The following is an 18,986-nucleotide window of genomic DNA, read 5'->3' as shown; positions in this document are numbered from 1 at the left end:
ATATCAAATGATCTCAGCAGCGAAAAAAACAAACAAAACAAGTTTCATCCTTGAGATCAAGTTACACCATCTTCAGTACAAACTAAACCCTCGCCGGCAGAGGCCATTTTGCGTCCTTCGACGGCACAAGGAGGGGGGGGGGGGTATACGACCCCCTCGCCTTAGGCCCCTGAATGAGCTAGAGCTTCGCGGAAAAAACGAGCTTGTTGCCCGTGACGAGAGGATGCCGATGATTTAAGCTCCTAGGTCATCGGTTGACCTTCCAGGTCAGGTCAATGACCCAAAAGTCGGGAAAATCGGGACCTGTTAGAACGTCGTAAAGTGTGGCTGCTATGGGGTTTTTCGGGGTGATGATCACGAATATCATGTTCGTTTTGATCAAAGATGATTTCTTTGTGCATGTAGACCAGGTCGGGTCAGGTCAGGTCAGGTCAACCAGTAGTCAGTACGGGTCTTGCCGGGTATTCGTAGTACGTGTCAACCGCCTCTGACAGCTTCGTAGCATGGTATACGAACGCACCGAAAACTACTTCCTAAATGATAAAATGGTTGCTAAATTCGAATTCAGCTCCAAAAACTAGCCTAGAAACATAAAAAACTCGAAAAAAGCGTCCCAAGGTCATCAAAGGTCAATGACCTGACTAGACCTTCAGCCTTCAGGTGACCTTGACATCCATCCTAATGCATGGGAGCAACATCAACTGACATGTTTGAAGGCTTGAAACCACGAAAAGACTGCAAACGCGCGGCTAATGCGCGCTGACATAGGTACACCGAATCACGATTTCGGCCAAACATGGTCTCGAAAATTAGGTCACAGCCCACAGGTCAAAGGTCATTTGGGTCAGGATAATGAAATTTTTAGGGTAGGTGTAAAATTAGTCATCGCGAGGGTACGAAAAGTTTCGTGGCAATCAGCCGCTTTTTGCGCGAGTTATGCGCGAAAAACAGGGGGGGGGGGGTGTGTGTCTCCCCCCCCCTGTGCTGGCGATGGTTAAAGTGGCCATCCTGCCTTAGAATTAGTTTTGAGCTGAGACAGTCAAGTTGGGGTCCCTGACTCCCAAATACTGGTTTGAGCACTCGCAACATCGAGAAAATCCTTAATTCGGAAATAATTGTATTTCAAAGTCTGCAGCGCTCAAATTCTGAGGGACTGATGCATTTGAATGCCCCTTTAGACTTTGTGACGTAAACACCGACTCAGCCTTTTTCTTACCTTCTACTAGTACCTTGGTCAAAGCAACACACAACATGTTTATATCCCTCGCATGTGTAGGGGAGGGGGGGGGGGGGTCGGATGGACCCCCCATGGTTTTTCGCGAATAACTCGCGTAAAAAGCGGCCGATCGCCACGAAACTTTCAGTACCCTCGCATTTATCAATTGTACACCTACCCTGAAAATTTCATGACCCTGACCCCAATGACCTTTGACCTGTGACCTCTTTTCCGAGACCATGTTTGGCCGGAATCGCGATTCCGCGTATGTCGGCTCGCATTAGCCGCGCGTTTGCAAGCTTTTCGTGGTTTCAAACGTTCAAACATGTGATTTGATGTTGCTCCCATGCATTAGGGTGGGTGTCAAGGTCACCTGAAGGTAAGGTCAGGTCATTGACCTTTGGTGACCTCGGTTCACTTTTTCGAGTTTTACATGTTTCTAGGCTAGTTTTTGGAGCTGAATTCGAATTTAGCAACCATTTGAACATTTACGAAGTAGTTTTGGTGACTTCGTAACATGTTACGAAGCTGTCAGAGGCGGTTGACACGTAATACTAATACCCGTCACGACGCCTACTGGTTGACCTGACCTGACCTGACCCGACCTGGTCTAAATGCTTAAAGACATCATCTGTGATCAAAACTAACACGATATTCGTGATCAGCACCCCGAAAAACCCCTTAGCAGCCACACTTTACGACTTTCTAACAGGTCCCGATTTTCCCGACCTTGAGTCATTGACCTGACCTGGAAGGTCAACTAATGACCTAGGACCTTAACCCTCGCCCGCACATGCCATTTTCCCATCCTAGAACGCACATGGGGGGGGGGGGGTGGTTGCCACCCCCCCCCCGCGCCATTTCGTTCCTGTTGGAGATAGAGCTTAGCGGTAAAGACCAAAAAGATTCTTTGGGAAGAGACGAATCCAATGATACCCAGTTTTACCTTCTCAGGTCAGTCATTGACCTTCCAGGTCAGGTCAAACTAAAAAATGTTGCTGTTTTGGGTCACCGTTGGATATCAAGTGCGCTGCTTACCATATACCGATGACGATGCTGTTTTCTGGTGCCAAGCCAGCTAGAACCTCTTTGTCACACTACCCGACCAGATTTTTGCTGCTGAGGTCATGTCAGGTCAAGTTAGGTCAAGGTCAATTATGTGTGTTTGTATGTCTGTGTGTGTCTGTGTGTATACTGATGTGTGCACCGATTGTTTTTGTGTCCATATTACATGAAATCATGATCTGAGAAGCTATTACGAAAAATGCAGTAAAAAAACTTCACAAAAAGTAAATTCAGCTTGCCTAAAACGCAATTATCTTAGATGACCTAGGTTGACCTTGACCTTGACCTTGACATCTGTACATCGTCGAACAACATGTTCCATGATAGTTGGGAGGTAAGACTGGCAAAAAAGGCCGAAATCAAGGTGTCAAAAGCTCACAAGGCCCATAGCCAGCGCAAGATGTTGAGAATTGGCCATTTGGGTCATGACATGACCTGAAAAACAAGGTCATATCTCCGAAACCAAAAATCACAGAAACTTGAAATTTTCAGTGGACATCAAGAAAGGATAGAGGAGCAGCTATACGAAAAATCAGCCTTCTAGCTCTAAAAATGTTGAGTGCAGAGCAAAAAGACTACCTGGGGGGGGTGGCAACCACCCCCCCCCCATGTGCGGGCGAGGGTTAAAATTGGGTATCATCGGCTTCCTCTCGTCACGGGCAACACGCTCGTTTTTTCCGCGAAGCTCTAGCTCGATCAGGGGCCAAACGGCAAGGGGGGGTCCAACCGACCCCCCCCCCCCCTAAACATTAGAAGCTGGAAAACGCCGCACACATGCGAGGGATATAGTAGGAAGGAAAGGAGCTTTCTTTGTTGCTTGGAGGGACTCCGGAACCTGGCAAAGAGCCTCTAAAGTTTAGAGGCTCTTTGCCAGGTTCCGGAGTTTTTTTTTAAACCCTGCACCATTTGCTGTGCAGGGTTTAGAGTCTAAACCCTGCACAACAAATGGTGCAGCGTAACTTTTATTGGGTTCATCCTGCTATGGTGCTGCTCTGCTTGCAATAGCTACCTACTGGCACAGGTCAAGGTGTGCGTTTCGGCCGCTCAGGTCAGCAAGTGTTACCGCGGCGCAACGGTAGCAGCCACACGGTCTTGGATCTAGACATGCGCTAGTTGTCAGGAGCTGGCTAACTAGTACGGGAGCTTCGCTGCAACTTTTTCAAACCTGTTAGAACGCAGTGCCTTACCACTCACCGATTCATCTCCTAAGACGGAGCTAAGCGGCTGTGAGACTTAACCCGGCACCGCCTGGGCTATAAGCTATTCCTCTACCCACGACAGCGGGGGGGGGGGGGTACGGATCCACCCCTTTGTCATCTTGGGAACCAATATCGTATCGAGACGTGTCGAGCCGCCCCGCGAGGCGGCGTTTGAAAGCCGGCATGTCTCATTCATCGTCGACAAAGAATGAGTTGATGTAGTGGTTATTGGGTTTCAGATATGTAGGCAGGTCTCGCGGGTTTTAACGGTAGGTTTTGCACCTAGAAAATTTAGTGTACTTTAGGCTATATCTTCGTCGTCTTAAGCTTCTAAGTGTTGAAGATGCGATCAACTTGTTGGGTAACAAGCCGGCCATGATCGTGTAAAATAGCTTCATCGTAGATCGATTAGTTTCTGAGATATAACCGGAAACGTAAAAGTGCAAAACCTACCGCTTAATCTCGCGAGACCTGTACTTTACGCTGAGGAAGCATCGATGAGTGTTAACAAATACGGGAGAACGATGCAATTAATAATATCTATTGAGATACTATAACGGTAGAAAAGAAGACGTGGGCTATCCGTGATAACTTGTTGAGTTTAATTGCAAGTTATAGCAGCACAAAATAGCATTACGCCTCGGCTCTTTTCGTCTTAGAATCATTTGGTTTGGGAAGCCCAGGATGTTTAAATGTTTGCGTTATATTCCATTTCGCTTTTCCTCTTTTGGGTTTCATCTCGCTACCTTTCAAATCCTTCTTTACCGCTGTTTTTTCTTTTCCGGTTTCTCTTCCTGTCCATCACACCGTCCTTATATGTACCTCCCTTACTTTCCTTTTGTGCCCTGTCATGCATACACCAACACCCCTTTTTTTTCTCTCTCTCTCTCTCTCTCTCTCTCTCTCTCTCTCTCTCTCTCTCTCTCTCTCTCCTCTCTCTCTCTCTCTCTCTCTCTCCCTCTCTCTCTCTCTCTCTCTCTCTCTCTCTCCTCTCTCTCTCTCTCTCTCTCTCTCTCTCTCTCTCTCTCTCTCTCTCTCTCTCTCTCTTGTCTCTCGCTTCGCCTTAGTCCTGCCCTTTTTCTGCTCTTTTACTTCTGTTTCACTATCTCTATCACTTTTCCCTCCGGCTTTTTTTTTCTCTCTCTCATTCCTATTCTCCCTTCTCCCCCTTTTTTTCTCTCGTTAACCCGGTTTACATAGGGTTTGTTGCAAGCTTATATCTCTGTCCGTGATGTTGCAAAAGATGCCAATGGTGCTTAACAATTTACAAAATGGTCCCCTCTAAATATTTGAAGACCACTGCATCGAAATTATCGCCAAATTAACAAGCTAGAGCCTCGTCAAAAATGCTATGTAAACCGGGTTATTCTCGCCCCCCTTTTCCCTCTTTCTCCATGTCTTTCCATCTCTCTTTTTTTTCTTCCTCTTTCCACCCTCCCAACTTTCGCAACAAGCGAAGCGTTGTAGAGGGCTTCCAGGGCTTGCTTCCAGACAGGACCAGGCACACCCCATTCCGCCGACCCCAGCACGCACGGCCCAACCGCCCAACCAAAAGGTCAAATTATAGTTCATTCGACTAGTCCCAACGAGAGGAACACGTTGCCGGCAAAATAGATGTCGTGCTTTATTTGGGTCAAAAGTTATCATCGAAAAATATTTTCGTAACAACAGCTTTTTATACAGTTATTGCAATCTGGAAGCTAAACTTCTAAACTGCGATCTTAGGTCAATTCTGAGGGCACATTTTGGAAAGAGCGTTAACCCGCGCATGACTGGGGTATTTTCCATAACGCGAGTGACTGAGGGGGGGGGGGCTCCCCCCTCTTATCTCCGAAACTACTGGGCCGATCGTCAAAATTAAAACGGTGTCTAATAGCCCTAGAAAAACTGTCGAGCGAAACCTACTTTCACTGACCTCGAGGTTACCGATGACGTCACAGGTCAGGTCAAAATAAAAATTATTGGCATTTTGCTTGTTTACAATTTAGGCTCTGGCCGCCGGCTGACAAGTCCGATCAAGCTCATTTTTGGTGTACGCACTGCTTGATATATGCCTTAGATATCCTGATGGCACCGAACTCTTACTTCAAATTTGTCAGGTCAAGGCCAGGTCATCCTAGGTCACGAAATTTGTATACCATGTATCGGTCACGTGACGCATATTTTATGGTCAATTTTACACGTAGATTTCGAAAATAATGTCGTCTGTGTCATTTGAGGTCATTTTCAGCTGAATGTACCGGAGGTTAGGTCAATTTCAGGTCAGAAAAGGTCAAATTTTGAAAATGATTTTTTTTTCGACGAATAAGGTGCGTATCAGATGCAGTTTAAGCTCAGCAACACGATGGTGCCATGTATATTGCTGTTTGATGTCAAAAACGTACTAAAAAATGGTTTGGAAAATTATATAATTGTAAAATTTTGACAATAATGCAAATAACTTGGCTATTTTTGAAGATCTTGCGCTAAAACTTGCTAGAGTAGTTCATCAGTGTGTGCTCTATCATATATATTCCGGTTTTTGCAAAAAATCCAAATTCTTTTGAAAAAATCAATTAATATATTTTTTTAAATTGTAAAAACAATTTTTTTTTTCAAAATTTTCATTATTTCGAAAATTCGAGATTGCAGTATGATAGCTACGTGTATGCATTGTCCATTGATGTAAAGAAATTGGATCTGGCTTTAAAACTAAGCTCTTGAGAGCGTTTGCCGTATTTCAATAATTTGCATCAAAATCGGCCGACATGACGTCACTCTGACGTCATTTCTGGCCAAACTATGGAAACTAGAAAGTTGAAGTTTTAACACAAGCTGTAAAATTGATGCGAGAATGGACCAGTCTTCAAAATCGTGACCGAAAACGAGGTGACTGGTAGCAAGTGCTGGGATCTGTACACTGTACAGTGTACCAATAATAACTTCACTCACAAGAGAAACATAACAGATAACACCACTTCTGGTTTATTTAAAACACTTAATACCAGAGGAACACTAAACGGTAAATTCGTAACTAACATTGCATGGGTGGTGCATTCAATTCATTCCCCAGAACAGGTATGCGAGATATCGGCCGGTAATTTAACATTTACATCCGCCAAACGATTCACATGAACAACCTATCGCAGGAACACAAGTTGTAAATGTCACCAAAAGCATCATTTGATGTCGGGTGTTTCGTGACACATCGAAACACCACACCCATTCCTGAGAAACCTGAGAGGAGCCTCTGCTGGAGGTTGAGGCCAGCGGGATGGACAGCTGCAGCACGGCCGCAGCCCCTTAGTGCAGGCCGCCGTAACTGAAACACAGGCAGCGTGGCGTAAGTCACACGGGGTGGCGGCCCGCTTAGCTAGGTAAAATAACCCTTTCCAAAGGCATAGATCGAAAGTAACAATACAAAGTGAAATTCTGTTGTAGGAAATAAGAGTCACTTTTATGACCATAGCACGAAACATGCCACTGCATTGTTTTAGCTCTGTTTCTCTCCCTATCTCCTTTTCCCTCCTTTTCCCTCCTTCCCCTCTCTCCCTCCCTCCTTCCCTCCCTCCCTCCCTCCCTCTCTCTCCCTCTCTCTCTCTCTCTCTCTCTCTCTCTCTCTCTCTCTCTCTCTCTCTCTCTCTCTCTCTCTCTCTCTCTCTCTCTCTCTCCCTTCTATATCTTACCCATATCCGAGTCCGTAGCCGCCGTATCCTCCGCCAATGCCAACCAGACCGTAGCCTCCCAGACCGCGGCCATAGCCGTATCCGCCATAGCCTCCGAGGCCGTAGCCGCCATAGCCGATCAGACCACGGCCATAGCCATAACCTCCGTAGCCTCCGAGGCCATAGCCGTAGCCGCCGTAGCCTCCAAGGCCGTATCTGAAATGGTCAAAAAAGAAAGTCATTGAAATGCATTAAATTATATTTGTTTTTGCATTTGCTTTCTATTTGATCCCGATTTGAGCAATAATGCCGACATGTTAGCGAAGCACAATAGCATCAAAGTCAGAGAATGTTACAAGCATGCATGCATGCATGTAGGAAATGGTTTCCTTTTGACTGTTTGACATGCTAAGACGACCCCCCTTACTTACAGCTTTCATCATAGACGATTGAATAGCTATTTACAGTTCTAATATATGCATAAAACTTCAATTACGTCGCTATATTACCTATACGCAAGCGCTTTTACCACAATAGCATTTCACTAAAGAAGCTCATGTTATTTTAATCGTCATTTTTCAATACCATATGAATCATAGGTTACTGTGTGTAATAGAGAGTGAGAACAGAGTGAGAGCGCCATCTGAGTACAATCAGAAGATAAACATCTGATCGATCCATCGAGGAGTAAGCACTTCCTTGCTAATGCTCTACTAGATTTTCTGAGACATTTTTTTCAGCTCATTTTCCGTTTTACATGATTTCACGCTGAAGCTGTCTGAAGGCCTCCGCACACTAGCCATTCGGCCGGTTCATTCGGCCGTTACAGCAGCGATTTTCTCGCGCGAGTCTTTATATCGGCCGAAACAACGAACCAACGACGGTGCATTCGGCCCATATTATTCAGGCATTCGGCCCAAGCGATGTTCACGCGACGACCGAAAAAAAGTTCGACCGGTTGAACTTTTCTCGCCGAAGCAGTCATTTAGCGGCCGAAAATCAACAGCCGCCATATTGTTTTCATACAACCTTGACAAGTGTTGTTTACATTCCAATCATTTTCGATGTGAGGGGCTCGTGTGGTGTGGAGTTGTTTGCGATGGAAATGAAGTAAGTATTCGAATGAATATCTGTGTTGTGTATTTTGTCAATTGCATATGTGATTATTGGTGTACGATGTCAAATACGTACTGAAAAGGTGATTTGAAAAATTAATAATTGTGAATTTTTTTGCAATAATGCGTATAACTTGGCCATTTTTGAAGATATTTAGCTAAAACTTGCTAGAGTTAGTCATAATCATGCGTTCTGTCACATATATTCCGGTTTTTTCGAAAAGTCAAAAACTTTTTGAAAAAAAATATAAAAATATAAATTTTGAATATTATTATATACAATTTTCGAAATTTTCAAAATTTTGAAAATCCGAGATAGCAGTTTGATAGCGCGGTCAATTCTGAGTCCTTTCATGCAAAGAAATTGGATCTGGCTTAAAAACTGAGCTCTTGGGAGCGATTGCCGTGGTTCAATGTTTTGCGTCGAAATCGGACGAACATGACGTCACTCTGACGTCATTTCCGGCCGACCTATGGTAGCTACGAAGTTCAAATTTTGACACAAGGTGTCAAATTGATGCAGCCGAAGGTACTGAAAGTTTGGCGTCGATACGTCAAGCGGTTTGGAAGTTATTGCAGAAAAACGGGAGGGGGGGCTATAAATAGCCCCCCCCCAGTGGGGCGCGGGTTAACAGCCAATTTGTTTTCATTATCAAGCAAGCTACCTACTCAAACTGCAATTAACCTATAATTTTGTTTCTTTTTTGAACGATGCACTAAATATATGAAGCTGGATTCTATTTGGTCTTTTCCAATATTCATTATAAAACATTCATTACTTGCGCTCTTGGAATTCGGTTACAACAGTTTAGGCGATATTTCAACGACGATATTTCTGCTCTAAGCGATTCGGCCATTCGGCCAATATAGACACTTGCGCGAGAAAATCGCCGCTGTAACGACCGAATGAACCGGCCGAATGGATAGTGTGCGGTGGCCTTGAGTGTCTTACCCGTGAACGATGGACTCCTCCTGCTCGAGGTCCTGGTTCTCGGCGGCCGGGGTCTCCTCGGCACAGACGGCGGCCACACAGGCCAGCAGCGCCAGAGCGATCCACTGCGAGAAAAAGCAGACAAAGCTGTGTTAGAAAAGAAGTCTACAAAACTGCTAGGCATTTATTTCATTTATTGAGCGATTGAAGTGGGCGTTAAAGCAATCTCTGAATAATTAGGGCTAATGCATGCACAGTGGTCACAAACATATTTTCTGACCACTAAACAATCGCGTCCGAATATACGTTTTCGTTACCGAGTTTTGAATGAGTGATGTTTCAATAAAGAATTGTGCACTATGCACTTATTACTGCCAAACATATTCTATTACGTTGAATTGAAAACCCCATGTGCACTCTACTGCAAAGGTGGCTGACATTGTCGAACTGCCACCAAGGTAGGCTAGGCTCACCTTGTTCATGGCTGAGGCTGTTTGAGTGTCACTGTGCCGTGCAGCTGTGGCGTTGCCTATTTATACCGGTCTCCCGGCTGGGTGGTGACCGGCGGCGATGTCTGGCGCGGGGTCACTTTCCCACCGGTCCGGACAGTGCCACCGGCACACCAGAGGCGTGGACGATACAAATACTGGTCCGGCCACCAGTCCGGGTGGTGTGACGTAAAACCCATACCTACACATTACCAGCCGTCTTAATTAGCGTTGCCTGTATGTCAGCTTGGTCACGGGCAATTACCCCCCCCCCCTTCTCTCTCCAACGGCTCTGTTCGGACTTGGTAGCGCCCGGCGCCGCTCATGTGCCTGTCACTTCGGCGCCTCCGAGTATGATTATGTGCGGTACCCATTGTTTTCTCGACGGTATGTGGTTAGCAAAAATGTAGATTTCATATATCTTATTGTCAAAAAAAAAAAATAAAATAAAATAAAAGGTGTGCTAAACTGCAATAGTTCAAATTGTAACGTACTCTCTCATTCACAGAATAATTTCAAGACTGAAAGGGGCCCTCCCACCTTCAAAAAGTTAATGAATTGGCATAAAACTTATGACTTGTGGTGCAGAGCAGTGTCTGCCACGGGCCGCAATATCCCAGTCCAGCCCAGCCCAGGCCCATGGGTTCACAGCCCGGCCCAGCCCGAGCCCATTCATGGTATTAGCGTCAAAGCCCAGTCTGGCCCAGCCGGTCAAAAATGAATGGTTGATACCACACCACTCCACAGAAATTATTGACACCACACAGGTATCCAAAGGTGGCAAAGAAACAATCTTTCGCGATCAGCATGCACAATGGACATTGCAAACGTGCTTTACTCGTTTTTGAGTCTTGCACAGTAGTAAGCGATGTCAAGTTATGGTTTTTAACTGTTGTCATAGGAAGAGGACTAAACTTTCGCCGGGCCCTGTATTTGCAACATGGGTCGGGTGAGGTCTATTCAGTTACGTTGAGATCTTTATTATTAGGTCGTTCAATAAGTAATGATTAGTTGGGCATAGCTTCTGTGTTATTACATACTGACGATAACACATTCAAACTTGTCACATTAAATACTGGCAAAATATGTGACCAAAGTTTCATTAATCTGCGTTACCTGTAACTATGTTAGGCTCAAAACATAGGCTCATTCGTTTCTTCATTAGAATACGACTTTCTGAGCCCTTGCAACATGCTGCAAAACTTTCAGCGGTGGTATTCACCTACCATAAGAGCGTTACACCCTCAGGTCCAGCGTCGGCTGAACGACTCTCCACTGCTTCTCACCTGGCGACGCCTCTGTCGGTCAGCATGGCCGGCCTTCCGACGGTGGCGCCGGCTGGCGGCTGCGCACGGAAAGCCCGTGGCAAAACAGCCAATCGTCGGCGCCGACGTAACCCTTTCTTCCCCCCTCCCCGCTACCCTCTATCCCCACCGACAGAGAAGTTTATGCCCCAGCTTTGTCTCAGCCGCGAACCCCTGACTCTACTTTACAGTCCTTGGCCCAGCTCATCCACAGCCCATCGATCCTTCTCGATCCTTTATATTTTAGGGCTCAGCCCAGCCGGTATTCGTAATCAGGACCGTGAAATCTCTCTAACCAGTTGTTTTCGTAAATATCTGAGGGGTTACCGTGTACCCCGTGATTGAATTAACATTAGATAGGTTATAGGACCCTTTCCCGCGCACCGACGTGGGTCCGCGCCAACTTAGCACCGACGGGAGGGCCGGGGGGTGGATATCCGCCCCCGCGACCTTGAGAACGAAGTAAGATAGCGACAAGCGGTAAACGACATAGGGCACACACGGACAAGGTCTACACTTTTCACTGAGGTCATTTTCAGTTCAGGTCAAAAATGGACCAAAAGTCAAAATAGCGGCACTAGATAAATAGAGTTTTTCTCGAATAAATTTCGAAGTAGCCAAGCTAGGGACAAACTAATAGCACCATCGTGATCTCGTTGTCGATCTCGTCGATCCGCATCGAAACATATATATACAGGGTGTCCCAAAAGTAAGGTCATCATTTGTTTTGGCCACACTGCCAAAAATACGCGATGGATAGATATAAATAGGACATCATATGAAAGAGCATTTTATAAAATTTTATTCTGACATATATGAGTCAATACATTGGCTCGTAGCCCCACATTTGCTGCTTTTCTACATGGCTACCATTTCGGGCCGCGTGCATGAATAGACTACGTTTGACTTCCTCCACTATTCTGGAGCGATTCTCTGGTGAGATGCCGCCTAGGTTTGCTCGAAGGGATCATCCTTTAGTTCTTCCCGGCTCGTTGGGTTGTCCTAAAAGACAATCTTTCTGTTGTGTATCCAGAGAATAAAAATATGAAGGTGTAACGTCAGGTGACCGCGGAGGCCATTCAATGGCGTTGCCCTGACTGAAAATTACGGGATCTCACATCCACTCTCGGAGACAATGCATGATCTTCAGGACGGTGCAAGCATAGTCTCCATCCTGCTGAAACCACTGCTGGCTGATGGTGTCGGCACAGCTGCGTTGCGACGAGCGGAAGAACCACTGGGAGGACTCTCGGCCACCTCTCTTGATTTATTGTCACCCGATTCCCGCTGTCGTCCTCAGGACCTCGAAGCACAGGTGGCTAAGTATACATGCCCTGTGCGTACATTATACCTTTTTCTGACGTTTTACCGGTTGAGGCGAAACTATGCATGAGTTCAGAGATAGGGCGAGCTGATAGGGTCTGCTTAGGGCCGAAAACTGGGCGGTATTTACCCTTTGTTTTAATGACGGACCCTCTCTAAGAGTTGAATTTGGGTGAGATCAACTTAGGGTGTTGACCTTAGGTCACGGTCAGGTCAGCGCCCCAGGTCACGAAATTCGTCGGAGGAGGTCATGTTGCATATCATTTGATTTGGCAGGTCTGCCTGAGTCCATTGGTGGCTTTCCCGACTCGCTAGCTCAATTTGATTGGGAGTTATTGACGAAAAACTAATATGACCCTAATGACGTCATTAATGACGTCACGCAAGGTTAGAATTGCAAAAGTGACGCATCTAACCTTGCAAGGAGTGCATTAAATTACGATTCTGTGTGCTTGTGATAGCTGGAGATCGTTCTCGGCGCAGGAATAACAGTTTTTTTTTATTTTTCCCCATTGACTTATAATGGTGAGGTCACGAAAATGACCTGACCTCGTATGACCCAAAAGGAAAAAACCGAGATATACAAGTTGTGAGACTCGTAATGGATACTAGATCCTGCAACTTTCATTTCCCTGTGAAAGCTCCTCTGGCAGTGAGGGCGTTGCGAAGTTGCGACATCTGAAGACCGTGCAGAGGTTGACTTATGAAGTCAAAGGTCAGTGACCTGACCTGACCCGAAAATGCAGTTGGTGTCGAAAGACCTGGCTTGAATCAAGCGCCAGGTATGTTAACCCGCGCCGTGCTGGTGGCCTGAACTTTCCGCCGAGTGCTGGGGGGGGGGGGGGCGTTTTCACGCCCCCCCCGTCTAACTCGGCTCCTGGGCCACGTAGCGACACGCGGTAAGCGGCAATCGAAAGAGCGTCAAAAATAAGGACGAAAACACTTCGGTCATTTTTTGGGTCAGGTCAAAGGTCAGGTCACCAGAGGTCACCAAAGGTAAAATGTTGACTATTTCAACATTTTGGAAACTGCCAACGGCTATCTCGGGAACCGATAGAGCTACAGCGCCGCAGAAAAGCGCATTCGATAGCCCTTTTACAGACCTTTCTGAATAATGTTCTCAGATTTGACCTCAGGTCAACGGTTTAGCCTCCAGAGGGCAAAAACTCCAAAAATAGCCGTTTTTACGAAAAACGTTTTTTCGTCAATAACTTTTGACTCATAAGCGCCATGACATTACTTTTGCCAGCATCGTGTTCCTCTCGTCGAGACGCGTCGAATGAACTATTTGTTGACCTTGAAAGGTCATTTTGAAAATTTGACCTCAGGTCAAGGTCATGACCTGACCGAAAAGGGTCATGTTGCATATCAGTCGATCCGTATCGTCGAGCTGAACACATCTGACGTGTTTTCACCGCTCTAGCACGTCTCTATCAAAAGTTATAGCCAAAAAACTGCTGGCGACCGTTCATGACCTGAGATGACCTCAGGGGCACACAGAGGGGTCACAGGTGCATTTTTCCTATTCAGTGTGTCATGTTTACCTATGAACCGATGTTTGAGAGCGTTTTGAACGATATTCGTCCAAAAGAGGCGCATTTCAATTTTCTCCCATTGACTTATAATGGAGAGGTCGCAAAATTGACCTGACCTTAGGTCACAGATATCAAAAATCCGAGATATACATTTTATACATACTGTTACTCATATCAATCGCTGAAAGTTTCAAAGTGATCGTTCAGTCGGTGTAGCTATAGCGAGCCTTTGAACTTTTTCTGAGGTAAGGTCACTTGACGTGACCTGGTGACCTGACCTTGAACGGCCTAGGTCTGAAATTTTCACAACATGTGCGGAAATGATGTAGAAACACGTGTACCAAAAACGGCGGCGCTGCGCGCAGCCGTTTTTGAGATATTCGCGAAAACCTGAGGGGGGGGCGTAAAAACGCCCCCCCCCAGCACGGCGCGGGTTAACCCAGATCTGCCCATCGTATCATTTATGATACGATGAGTCGCTCGACCGTTGCTAGGCAACCGACTTCCATCCGAAAGACGCCGAAACTTTATTTTGTGATGTTGTGTTGTCAGTCGTGTGTACTATTTCTAGAGTGGGTAACCTTTTCTATATTTCATATATTTTCCGTGTAGCATGATTAAACAAAAACAGCTGCCCACAGAAGTCGTAATTTACCAAACCCAATAATGCCGACGTTAGTATGCTAACTAGTGCTTTCTGCCAAACTGCTCAATTTTGTGGCAGCATAGTACCAAATGTTCAAGCTCACACACCAGGTGGTTGAATTCATTCTTGCGCCAAAGCTGGCGTGTCAGGAATGATAACAACATATTCGTATCATATATGATACGGTGGGCAGTTTCTCACATTAGCCTACACAATTACTTGCCCCTAAACCGTATGTTTTCCGGTCACCTTGGCGCAAATTCTAGGCATTCTAGTGGTGGATGACGATGTTGATGGAGGTGACGTCTTGGTAAAACCATCGGAGGCGTCCTACGACACGGATGAGTACTCTGGTGATGATGAGGATGTCAAGGAAGAACATGACCTCAACCGGCATCCTGCTCGGCAGCTGTGTGTTATGGCCAATGTGCAAGGAAGAATATACTTTCCGAAACGCGATTCCGAGAAAGAAGACGTCTCGGAGACCTTCAGAGATGTAAGGTTCAGCAGCGACGTTGTTGCATCCCAGCAACATAAGTAGAGAAGGTCCTTGAAGCGACATGAAAAGTGGACAAAAGGGAACACATCCATAGGAGATGGAGCACGTGCCTGAAGTCTGATGTCGAGTGCAGTGTTCACGAAGGAGGATATCAGTGTCCTTCTTGTTTATAGTGTCAGGGAACTCGAGGTCAGACTTCGACGATGTCAAAAGCGTGAAACACCATGACCTTCCGGACGTGCTCGAGGACTTCGTCATGTATAAAGGAAGGGATGTCTCATTTAGAGAGGAATCGCGGTATTTATGTGACTCGAAGCCTGAAAGATGCGTACCGGTGAAGACAGGGGCAGTGCCCTTGCTTCCATTTCAGACCTTTCGTCTCTTTGCTTCAAGGACCTTCCCGAGCTCTGACGCTGGGCCAGCAACGTTTCCGCTTTACCTCGCATCTCTGAAGGTCTCCGAGACTTTTTCCGTCGGAATAGTGCCCCGGAAAGTTTTCTCTTCCTCGCATTTCGGCCCGAGCAAGTTCAGCTGCCGGGCAGGATGACGGTTGATATCACGTTTTCTTGTGACTTCCTTGCCATCACCAGAGTATTCGTACGTGTCTTAGGACGCCTCCGGTGGTTTTTACGAAGACATCATCTCCATCAACATGGTCATCCACCACTGGAATGCCTAGATTCTCTGCCAAGGTAAGTCCCAGTGACTTGAAGACAGACGTTAATTGGTAAGTTACTGTCTACTAGTGAAGAACTGGCCACGGAATTTGTATTTGATACCTTCCAGCCCCAAAAGTAAGCATTATGTCAGAAAGCACTTGTTGACATACTCACCTATAGGTATCTATGGGTCTGATCAATTACGATTTACCGTTTCCTTGGTGTCATTATTACAAATAAACTCAAAGCTGGCAATTCTGAGACGTTTTCACAAGTAAAATTATAGGCAAATGCAAAGGCTCGTTAAGGTGCCATAAAAGTGCGAAAATGCCCAGCGTATCATATATGATACGGCAATTTCCGACAAAACGAGTACAGCCAACAACAAATGACACATGCTGGTAAGCAATGTGATTCAAAAGTACCCCAAAACCAGCGTAACAAAAAAATCCGAAAACATTTTTGTTCTGGGCAGATCTGGGTTAAGTTTCAGCTCTCTATCGCCAGCGTGTTCGGATCTATCGCGAGAAAACCCTAGGGGGGGGGGGGGGGGGGCACCCACCCCCTTGGCCGGCCAGGCTCAAATAGAACGGCCGTAGAGGTTTTTATTTTCGGTTGCCCAGATCTCATCAGGTCAGGGAATGATGAAGGACTTTTCCACCGAAAATCATATTCATGGTGTGCGTATTATTTAGACCAGGGTTCATAATGTCCAGGGCACGATGTGTCCAGAGTTCAAAATGGCCAGTGCCTTGAATGGGCCAGAGTTCATAGTGTCCAGGGATTACATAGTCAGCCAAACCTAACCTAACCTAGCCTAACTTAACCTAACCTAACCTAACCTAACCTAAGATATTGATATTTGCCTACCGGGGATAAGGAAATCGCTTCTCGCATGAATAGATTGCAAGCAATAGTAAATCAAATATTTTTAGGTTAAATGGTTATGCATCAGGCTTCAGGCCTTCGGCCTGAAGCCAGATACCTAACCACTTAACCTTAAAATATTTGATTTACTATTGCCTGTAATATCTCCTAAGGTATTGCCTTCGGCACTGCACTGCTTTGCATTGAGCTGGTTCCGTGTGTTTTTACATAATAACGTCACTTTCAGTGACTATGTAATCCCTGGACATTATGAACTCTGGCCCATTCAAGGCACTGGCCATTTCGACACTGGGCATATCGTATCCTGGACATTATGAGCCCTGGGCAGAATGAATGCTCCCCTGTTCATGTATGGTCGACTTGACTCCATCACCGACCATTCTAAGATTATTATTTTAAGCAAAGTTTTGTCCATTTCGGGGATGAGTGTAAATAAATACTTCCAATACTTCACAGCTGTTTGGTGTAACTGACGTCAGTTGTATCACAGTCTGTGACATGGTCCGGTCCGCTGACTCCTTCCCCACATTATCTGCAATCTCCTGCTCCGGCTCCATCAAGCATTATTATGACCTTATCGTTTTTCGGTGCAGTCAATCAGTTTCACGCTGTCGGGTCGACGCGACCGACGTTGTGCGGCGCCGGAACCATGGCAACCACTGCACAGGAAGCATTAAATACCGGGCGAAATCGTGCCGAGGGTGCAAACGCGCCGCCGCTCCGGGAGACTAAGAACACTGTTGTACCGTGGTAGCTCTGTCATTCCGGAGATAACCATGACGTGGAGCCAGGCACCGGTGACCCAAAGATATTCCTATGGTAGTGTCGTGACCTGGCACCCCGGTTCCGGAGATACCTCACTGCCGTGACCTGGCACCCCGGTTCAGGAGATAGTTCAGGCGTCGTGACGCTGTGCCCCGGTTCCCTCAACGTCGTCATGTTGTACAACTGGTTGAAGACCGTGGTGGGGCTGCTGCTCACCATCAACTACGTCCTTCCGCTGTACACCATCCTCAGTGACCGTCGTCTCTGGGAAGAGCCGGTGGCCGTCCTGGCCGGCAACATGTCCTTCGTCTGCCTCTTTATGGGTGTCAACCTGTCCCTGATCGGCGCCTACGACCTCCTGCAGCTGGACACGGTAGCTCTGTGTCGGACCCTGCAGTACACCGGTATAGGGTTTGGAGTCGCCTCCAAGATGGCCCAGCTCTGTATGGCCGTAGACCAGTTTGTGGCCATCTCGCGGCCGCTGCAGCACCTGTCGCTGATGGTCCGCGCGCGCTGCTGGCTGGTGGCGGCCACCTGGGCCACCTGGGCCGTCCAGTTCGTCCTGTCGTCGCTGACCGGAGCTCTGGACCTGGTGACGGTCGCCGACAGCGTGCACGGCCGCGGAAACGGCTCGGTCGTCTACCCCGACTGCCGCTGGGAGACACACTACTCGGTGGTGTTCGCCATGATCGTCGAGATGGAGCTAGTGTCCTTCTCACTGGCTACCATCGCCCTCTTCTCGTACACCTTCTGGGTGGGGTACCGCACCAGCCGCCAGCTCTCCCGGCGCGGACCCGAGCCGCAGAGCGAGGAGCGGCAGCAGCAGGGCCGCCACTTCCTGCACAGCTACCGCGTCTTCAAGCGGGTGGCGCTGGTGTTTTCTCTGACGGTGACGCTGGACGTGGTGAGCCCGATCCTGCGGCTGGCCTCCTACTGGCACACGGCGCCGCAGCTCTCCGGCATTCTGCACCTGCTGCGCCTGTTGGGATTCACCTTCGAGGGGTGGGCTTACGGACTGCTGAACGGGAAGCTGCGGGCCGCCTACAGGAGAACCCTGCTGTGCGGCTGCGCCAGCAACAAAGTGTGGCCGGCTGCCACGACTGCCAGCGGGGAAATACAGCAGCAGGAACCACAGGGACAGCGGGGACAGCGGGAGCAGGAGCAGCAGCAGCAGCAGCAGGAGGAACAACAGGGACAGCAGGAACAACAGGGACAGCGGGAACAGCAGGAACAGCAGTAACAGCAGCAGCAGGAGCAGCAGGAACAGCAGGAAGGACAGCAGGAGCAGCAGGAGGAGGAGGAACAGCAGGAACAACAGGGACAGCGGGAACAGGAGCAGCAGCAGCAGCAGCAGGAACAACAAGGACAGCAGCAGCAGCAGCAGGAACAACAGGGACAGCAGGAGCAGCAGGAACAACAAGAAGGACGGCAGGAGCAGGAGGAGGAGGATGCCCAGCAGTGGCAGCAGCAGCAGCAGCAGCAGGATGTCACGGTGATACCACTGTAGCCTGCAATCCCCTGGCCCAATGCAGTATTCGCTGAGGTGCACGTCACCACCAACAGCTCTTCACGTCCAGATCCTTCAACGTCAATGGAGTGAACAAGAAGATGAGGTTATCAGAAAAGTGTCAGTAGCCACCAACCATTCCCGTTATCACTTCTTTGTTCCTCATGCACTGGACAGAGTGCTTTGATATAGCCGGGAGGAT

At 47.4% G+C, this 18,986-nt stretch overlaps 1 protein-coding gene across 2 annotated transcripts; it reads right to left on the bottom strand.

The window, feature by feature from the left end:
* Positions 1 to 6,428: 6,428 nt before the first annotated feature.
* Positions 6,429 to 9,795, bottom strand: LOC122380381 (keratin-associated protein 19-2-like). Of its 2 annotated transcripts, XM_043363499.1 has the most exons (5): positions 9,644 to 9,795; positions 9,192 to 9,295; positions 7,327 to 7,340; positions 7,146 to 7,296; positions 6,429 to 6,781 (listed from the first exon to the last, which is right to left on the bottom strand). In XM_043363499.1, the coding sequence occupies exons 1-5, from the start codon at positions 9,650 to 9,652 to the stop codon at positions 6,763 to 6,765; spliced, it is 297 nt and encodes a 98-aa protein (XP_043219434.1). In that variant the 5' UTR covers positions 9,653 to 9,795; the 3' UTR covers positions 6,429 to 6,762. The 2 variants fall into 2 exon arrangements, with proteins under 2 accessions (XP_043219434.1, XP_043219433.1); XM_043363498.1 differs by having other exon boundaries at positions 7,146 to 7,340; positions 9,644 to 9,789.
* Positions 9,796 to 18,986: the final 9,191 nt, after the last annotated feature.

Source organism: Amphibalanus amphitrite, unplaced genomic scaffold, assembly GCF_019059575.1.
Source record: "Amphibalanus amphitrite isolate SeventyFive unplaced genomic scaffold, NRLGWU_Aamphi_draft 000097F_arrow, whole genome shotgun sequence".
In the NCBI taxonomy this organism is placed as follows: domain Eukaryota; kingdom Metazoa; phylum Arthropoda; class Thecostraca; order Balanomorpha; family Balanidae; genus Amphibalanus; species Amphibalanus amphitrite.
Note: the sequence above shows the minus strand (reverse complement) of the source record. Positions and strands in the feature narration are given on the sequence as shown.

Excerpts from the sequence above, each read along its gene's own strand:
- LOC122380381 (XM_043363498.1), bottom strand. Across the intron at positions 7,341-9,191 it reads GAGGAGTCCATCGTTCACGG|ATACGGCCTTGGAGGCTACG; the intron begins GTAAGACACTCA and ends TGACCATTTCAG.